Source organism: Lepeophtheirus salmonis, chromosome 1, assembly GCF_016086655.4.
Source record: "Lepeophtheirus salmonis chromosome 1, UVic_Lsal_1.4, whole genome shotgun sequence".
Taxonomy (NCBI): domain Eukaryota; kingdom Metazoa; phylum Arthropoda; class Copepoda; order Siphonostomatoida; family Caligidae; genus Lepeophtheirus; species Lepeophtheirus salmonis.
The window spans coordinates 5,828,804-5,837,116 of record NC_052131.2 but is presented as its reverse complement, the minus strand read 5'-3'; the positions used below and the strand labels follow the sequence as shown (position 1 = coordinate 5,837,116).

General features: G+C 34.2%; 1 protein-coding gene across 1 annotated transcript; it reads right to left on the bottom strand.

Annotated features, from left to right (window-relative positions):
• Positions 1-761: 761 nt before the first annotated feature.
• LOC121121770 (beta-1,4-galactosyltransferase 1) lies at positions 762-2,898 on the bottom strand. Its single transcript, XM_040716783.1, has 6 exons — positions 2,625-2,898; positions 2,390-2,573; positions 2,176-2,322; positions 2,063-2,109; positions 1,222-1,407; positions 762-1,155 (listed from the first exon to the last, which is right to left on the bottom strand). The coding sequence occupies exons 1-6, from the start codon at positions 2,873-2,875 to the stop codon at positions 978-980; spliced, it is 993 nt and encodes a 330-aa protein (XP_040572717.1). The 5' UTR covers positions 2,876-2,898; the 3' UTR covers positions 762-977.
• Positions 2,899-8,313: the final 5,415 nt, after the last annotated feature.

Below are 8,313 nucleotides of genomic sequence, written 5' to 3'. Positions count from 1 at the left end.
GGCTGAAGTCCTCTCCAAATTAAATAATCTTTGCTTTTTGTTAGAAAATTTAATATAGATTTCTTTTTTCCAAAAAAATCAATATTTGAAATTATTTTGCATAAATATTTATTTTTTGAAATAGCTATGGATGTTTGAAATTTTTTTCCAAAAATATAATATCTAATTTTTTTTTTCAAAATTTTTTATTTTTTGTGAATAACTGGAAATTTTTGAAATTTGAAAAAACCCACAACATAATATTTGAAACTTTTTACATTACTTATTTTTAAATATTCCATTAGAAAATTAAAAGTTAGGATAAAAATCCTTTAAAATCCAATTTTGTTTTGATAAAAAATCTTTTGAAATTGTTAAATGAGGTCTATTCTTTATTTTAGCTATAATATAAAGAAATTAGAAAAAAGATTAGTCTTTCTTTATGACCCTTTATTTTACATGATTTTTGTACTGTTAGACAAATTTGTACAAAACTGTATTCAAGGTAATTTAATAAAAAAATATCTTATGAATGCTAAAATGTTTTTTGTAAATTGATTTTACCTTTAACTTTCATCTATTTACTTATTTCACGTCAAAATATGGGTATGAATCATAATCATACTTTAAAATCATGATTTATATGTAAGGCCAAATCTAATTATCATTTCTGTATTTTACGTCTTAAATAACGATAATAGACAAGAGTTAGCTGGCTGCAGATCACAGGTCTGAATCTTGTTACAGATTATAAAATCAAACATATCATGAACCAGATCACAAAGAGGAGAAAAATTAGGCTAATTTAATTAATAAAGTTTCAGAAATTAAAAAGACTTTTACTTAGGTACTTATAATTAATGTTTTAAACAATAACAATTTAAAATTAGGTAAAACCCTCGTATTTGGAAAACCATCAAATCCTTGAGTTTTCGATCTTTTGCTGCTTTGCTATGATTGTTTCTTTGACTTTGAGTTACAGTTATGGAAATTGAATTTTAGGTATTGTAAAGGAGATTGACTGTGAGATTAGTGTACAATGCCTCATTTTTTTTCGATATGATTTTATATTTTAAATTGTTGAGTCCATTTTGAATCATATTTGACTTTGTATGTTTCAGCTTTTCTCCCCGATCTTCTGCAGGATGGGCTTTCATATGTGGAAGCATTTTGTACCTAATACAAAAAAAATCATCGTAATGGAAGATGCAGGTATATCTCAATGTTCCGTTATTTACTTACTTCCCAATTCGTAATCCTTCATTCTCATCCAAAATATCAATTTGCATACCTTTGTAGCCAATCCTTTTGGCTAAATCGTCATCTTCGGCTCCCCATCCATAATATTCGTTAAAGAACCCGTTGACACTTCGAAATTGTTCTGGTTTGATGGCAGCAACACTTCCGAAGAAAGTTTTGTAGGGCCATCTAAAAAGATAGAGATAAATAATCAAGTCTAGTTCTAGCATGAACGAAGCCTGGAGAAAATGTGAATGTGATAGGCTTTCCATTTGGGAAATTAAATTTAAATTAAAAAAATATACATAAATTTCGAATTATATTTTTATAGAAAATAAAATTAGTCCTTTTTTTCGATGACCTTTTTATAAAAAAAATATATCTTTTGTTAAGTAAATATTTGTTTGTAAAATTATATACTCAAAACAGCCTCCACTACTAATACTAGTACACCCTAATATATATATATATTAATGTATCTGTTGATGTTCAAGTGTCTGATTAGTTATTCCTCCATATTTGGAAAATTTAAATGTATTACCTAAGATTAATTATGATCTCGGTCTACATACATGTATAATGTCTCTAAGAGTTACCATATTATTCTTAATGATACCTTCTCGGTTACCGCAATTTCGGGAATATTCATATCTCTACTCATCACTCTAATCATAAGTCACGTATTCATACATGTATAGGGTGCAATTTTTACAATACAATAAAAATAGGGAAAAGGTGCGAATTATAACTTTTAATATAATTTTCAAAAAAAAGAAGAAGATTTCCCTATTCTCCCATCTGTTTCTGTGGCTCTCAAAATTGTACTATAAGTTTAAATACTTACGCATATTGATAGAGCCATTTACTAGAGGCAGCCATCATACGATGAGGCTGCAAAAAAATTTAAAATACGGAAACTCTGAAAAATATATGCTAAAAAACAATTAGGGTTCTCACATTTTTCCAGCATGTATATAAATTATTATCGTTAAGAGGCATATAATCCACGTCATGCATGATAATACATCCCCATTTCTTCTCTTTCATGGCCTCTGTGAACCCAATGTTGATGAGCTTTCCTCGATTAAACGGATCCTTCCCGTCCTACAAATTAAGCATTTATAGTCAATTAAAAACCAAGGATTGGAAAGCTTTTTTCTTTAGTAGTTACTTGATTAACGAGATAAATTTTGTACTCAAGTCTTTGGCGTGTAAGGATTGGGTGCATATGCTGAAGAAATGTATATAAATGCTCTTGCCGGTTTCGATAGGGTAAAATGATGGCCACCGATTCACGTATGGATGCACTTTCATTGCATAGCTTGGGAGAAAAATATCCACCTGAACGAACATGTCTAAATAACAACTAAATTAAACTTTGTGTTCCTTCTATTAAAAGCACTCACAAATTTTCCATAGATACTTTATCCAGAAAATGATCTAGATTATGAGGTAATTCACGGATCAGTAAATCCCCTTTGAGTTGGTATATTACGTTTTCGCAGTTTGGGTAGGAGGAGGAGTTGGAAGGATTCCAGAAAATCAATTCATAATATATATCCAAAATTTTATATTTACTTCTCAAATTCAGGAACAAGTTGAGGAGCACTAAAAGAAGGAGGAGGAAAATGATAATAACTTTAACTTTTCTTTTCATAGCTTTGTATTTGTCCTTTATTTTTATGAATCAATTTTAACGATGCATCCAGTTGTGGATAACAACTGATCTTAATCACCAATTATGTTTTTTCTGTAAAGAGTTGTACAAATTATACTTTTATATTTATACAGCAATTATAGCAATACTAGTTGGAGTGGATAAGAACTGAATGAAAATAAAAAACTTATTTCTTTGAGGAAAATTCCACAGTTGTGTATATTGTTGTAGTTTTTTGAAGAATTAATTATATTTAATAATTAATTATATACTAGACTAAGTTTGCCTGGCGTTCAATTAAGAACCCTTCCGCTTGTTATATATATATATATATATAAAGTAAGAAGAGCGTAAAATTTGAATAATCATTCTCATTTTGGTTTCATGAGTTTACTAATATATAGGCACTTTTCTTTCACTCGATGGGGAAGTAGCTTACTTATTCTGGGCTAGATCCCCAACTGGCAGTCTCACAGCTTCTTCCTTGAGCATTAAAAAATCTTCCTAAGATCCCAAAATACAACTCTGCGTTTCTAAGGACCAAGAAACTCTTGTAATATGCTATAATACACCCAACCCCACAGTTTGTGTAGTTGAACTGCTGAGCCCAAGTCAAGTTATCTTTCTCTGCCACCACTTCCCTGAGCATTAAGAAAGCCACCTCCTATCCCAAAATCTCAGGCTATACAGGTGAAGTACTCCACCAAAATATATTTTACACTCCTCCTGTTCTGGGGTGTATTATAGAATATTATAAAGGTTTCTTGGTGTCTAGGAACACTCTGGCGTTTGAGTTGAAACTGTATTTTTCCCAGCCCCCAGGTTGTTCAAGTGAACTGCTGGGACTGAGACAAGTTAAATTTCTCAACCACCCCTCCCTGAAAATCAAGAAACTCTCCTAATATCCAAAACTCTGAGGTTGAACAGGTGAAGTTATCAAATTAATGTAATCAGAACCGTTTTTTGAGCTTGAAGAACCCACATACATTTTTTTAGCAAAATCCATTGATTAGTTCGACCATAATTTAAGGACAAACATTTATACACAAACAGACAATCACACTTAATAGATAAATCATATTGGTATATTATATTTAATTAGTTGGGATGTATATATGTTGCAGTTAAATAACCCACCGGAAATTTATGAAATATTATTAGAGACACCATCCTTTTATAGATCCGGTTCATGTCACAACCCACGAGTTGTTTTGCGTGCCAACACGACTAATAAATGGGTTGGAACCCACCACCAATTCATGTATTATCTTTTAAGACGCCATCCACTATAAACCCGGCGGATATCCCAGCCCACGGATTCTTTTGCATATCAACACTACTAACAAACGAGTTAGAGAATTATAATTATCAGGACCTTTCTCGACAACAACCAAACATTCATTTATAATTTTTATTATAATAGAATAATTCTGTACCATATATAGAATTATTTTCTGAATAATTTTTCAATTATTTTGACCATTGCCAATGTGAAATGCCGCTCTCTCCTTGGCCGAGCAACACTGTGTAACCCTTTTCTACTATTAAGTCAATCCAGTGTTATGGACTTTACATTCAGAGAGAAATTTGAAAACTAAGCTTCACATTAACAAGCTTTTGATTTGAATTAGAAAATTGATTTACATATTTGAGTTCCACATATTGAAATCAAGATAAGCCTGCAATATTAAATATTTTGAGCCTTTGGATTTTGAGAGAAGTGAAAAAATACCCAGAGTTACAGATGTGACTGAAATTGACATGTTTTTTGAACTCACTGAACACATGTTGAAAAACAGAGAGAACGCAGGTCTCTGCTGGAAACTGCAAACTGTTGACTGTTCAGTTGGTGAAAAAAGCTATGGAGAGCGCAGATGTTAAGTGACTGTGCACATATCTAATGAATGCCTATTTTTCCCTGCAGATTTACACACTTCTATCACACACACAACTATTAACCAAATACATATTTCCACACACGTTTTCACTCTCTCACTCAGGGATTTATTATTTGGTGTTATTTGTTGATTTTTATTTCTTTTATTACAAGCTAAAAGCATATTAAAGACATACAGAAAACATAAAATCATATTTTAAATATGAAAATCAAAATTAATGGCACCTACATCCCCTCATTTTTTCGTAGGAATTGAATTTCGGTTCCTGTATCGTCTTTTTGTGGTTCTTGTGGTTGAGGAGAGAAAAGTGTGCAAATATGATGCCTGAGCAGTTGATTACAACCTGTTTTTGATCTGTCCCCATCACACAACTTCGAAATGATGCAATCCTAGTGCGCCATGAAGGGCAGGCACATCTTATACAACCCCTCGAAAAGGAGAAGAAATAATTAATATTAGCTCTTTACTCGATTCTTAAACTGCATTCAAGTACACTACTGATTTACAAATTGACACGCCCGTCCCTTCTCACTAAAAGTAAGATTAAAAGACATCCGTAGGATTTTTTTTTCTACCATACTGGTCATTAAGAAATTGATACAATTTTATTCATTGAAAAATAAATGTTTACAGTACTGAGTTTCATCATTACAGTGAGAAAAACATGTATTTGCATGAATATTGTGATCTAAGGTATTTTGTACTTCAGAATATTCACCTTAATGATACATTTAAGTAGGTTTTGTTATCAATATGTCATGGTGAGGTTGACATTTCCATGGAATTGTTTTAAACATATTTCTAGCCATTTTCCAGTCAAATATGTGTTCCATTTCTTCCTATGCATTTGATATAGGAATCAAATCTTCTTTACCTGAGTGTGTATTCGTGTTTTTTATTTACCTTTATTTATATGACATAGGAACTAGTGTTTAACAATAGTCAATGATTGTACCTTTTAGCAAGAAGAGTCAACTTGTATATATATATATATTATTATAAGACTCTTTATATATCCTTTTAAATAAGGTTCCCTTACAAATATAACTCAGTGGTGTATGATTGTACCCCCAATCCAATCGTCTCCTTTACTAGCCTTTCCTCCGGTCCGGTACCTCCGTATTTAGGTAGGATTCGTGGAACATTAAAATTGATGACAAAGATTGTTAAATTATAGATCGAGGGCTGTGACTGTGATCCCAAATCCTTCGATTTTAGTGATGATACTCAATCCTCTATAGATGTTTTGTCAGTCACGACGGGACAGCTGGGGCACAGCAACCTTCCCCATTCGTGCTCGCGAAGGGACCAGTCGTCATGGTGGGATGAGTTAAAAATTTACTTACACCTGTTTGGTGAATGGTCCTGGAACGAAAAAGTGTCTCCTGCTTCACTGTCATGGTAAAGAGCTCCAGCAATGGTTCAACACTATACAAATTTTTGCTCTGCCTGAAGAGAATGTTTTTACCTTGACGGTAAGGGTAATTCACGCTGCTTTATCCCCAACGATAAGTCTGTTATTTGAACGTTTCCAGCTGTCTGAGATAAAACAGGGCTGGGAAGCCTATGGATGACTTCGTAACTCGGTTGAATGGAAAGGCAATGTTTGACCGATATTCGTGAGGGACCTACAATGTCTCGTTCGTAGCAGAATTTATATCGATTTATTGGTCAAGAACATGTCGTCCCCACAACTCCGTCAAGCTGTCTTCGAGAGGGCGGTACAAAGAGTATACCCTTGCGGGAATCTAGGCCATTTCTCGGTTATATTAAACGACATATGTGCCTTCAAGTTCGTCTATCTCATTCCAGTTAAATGATGAAATATGGTATAGAGCCATTGCCTTCCTCATGATAAATGGGAGAAGAATTAAATTTTTACTCGACCTTGGTTCAAACATTAATATTTTACCTAAATATTTGGTGGACATGCCAAAGGTTTTATAGAATACTGGGCCAATAGGGGTCTTTGGTGGAGGAAAAGTCAAGACTATGGGCTCTGTCAGGTTGTCTGTTAAATAAAACGGTTATACCCCTGTTTGTCGTAACTTTATTGTGTCTCCTCTTTGGCAGGCAATTCTAAGCTTGCAGGAGTGCTTAGAATACGGTTTGGTTTTGTTGCTCAATTCTACTAATCCATGCACAGGTGTTGATTCCGCGGAATTCCGAGTGGAGGTCCTGAAAAAAAAATGTATGGTTTAGTATTTGATGATTCAACAGGAGGTATAATAAGACATATTCAACCAGTAGTTCAACCTCAAGACACTGGTCGTTCCCAGAATATTAGAGCCCCTTCAGTGCCGCTGGTACTCCGTGAGAAGGTCGCTTCGGAGATTCGAGAGATGGAAAAGTGAGGTACAATTTCTAAGATTAATTCTTCAGAATGTGCATCTCCAATGGTTTCGGTCCTCAAACCAGGCGGAAGTTTTCGGGTTTGTGCCGACTTGACCCAAACAATCTCTCCAGTGGTGAACAAGATGTTGCACCCACTCCCTTGTTCGGATGAATTACTTGCAGACCTTGCCCAGGCCCGGTTCTTCTCCATATTGGATTTTGCAAGATATTACGAGCAGTATGAGTTAGAAGTAAAATCAAAGGAGTTTTTGTATATTAATACTCTTTTAGGACTTTATTGATATATCATATTACCTTATAGTCTTGCTTGTTATTGTATAGGCAGCTCAATACAGGTTATTGAGTGGTATTTGAGGTGTGTAGACTTATATAGATGATGCCCTCATATTCTTCAAAAGTAAGGAGGAAGACTTTCGAATTTTAAATGAAGTGTTCAGTGGGATGTCGAATACTGGAGGTCGTCGGAAGTCCAGCCAGTGTATCCTGAAGGGCAAGGACTGATGAATTAACTTGTTTAAGCTTTTGCATATCTCAAAGTAGCCGATCCTGGATCCAGAGTTAATTTGACCGGTTCTGGAATTCTCTGATCCTGCATCGTGTGCTGAGGTGAAATCTTTCTTAGGTCTCCTACAATACATGGGTCATTTTGTTCCACATTTATCAGTGGAAGCCTATCCCCTTGGCAAGATGACGATAAAGGAGGTGGTTTTATCTTGGTCTGAAAAAAAAGACAGGATGAGTTTTTAAAATATAAAGTCTGTCATAGCTAACTCAACTGTTCTCACTCATTATGACCCGTCTCTGCCGTTGGTCTTGTCAACTGATGCCCTCACTGGTTGGTCTTGGGGCATTTTAAGACAGTTGGAAAGTGGTATGGAGCGCCCTGAGGCTACTGTTACGAGAAAGCTATCAGAGAGTGAAGCTTATTATTTGCAAATTGACAATGAATTATTTATGGTTGAAGAAGTTTGAAAGATATTTGCTTGTTCGTCAATTCAAGGTTAAGACGGACTACAAAACATTGCAATATATTCTCAACCCATGAAAAGACTTACCAAGTGTTGTCTCTGCCCGTCTTGCTAGGTTTTAGATGTTGTTGTTTACGTTTATTTATACAATCGAGCATGTGAAAGACATCGATCATTCCCACGCAGATGCTTTTTTTGCGTACCAATAGAAAATCCT

What these genes read in the sequence shown, in the direction of transcription:
- LOC121121770 (XM_040716783.1), bottom strand. Translation starts at nt 2,875, where the DNA reads ATGAAAAGAAAAGTTAAAGTTATTATCATTTTCCTCCTCCTTCTTTTA. An exon ending in AAATGGCTCTATCAATATGC is followed by an intron (nt 1,408 to 2,062) that starts GTAAGTATTTAA and finishes CTATCTTTTTAG; the next exon opens with ATGGCCCTACAAAACTTTCT. An exon ending in GAAGGATTACGAATTGGGAA is followed by an intron (nt 1,156 to 1,221) that starts GTAAGTAAATAA and finishes TTTTTGTATTAG; the next exon opens with GTACAAAATGCTTCCACATA.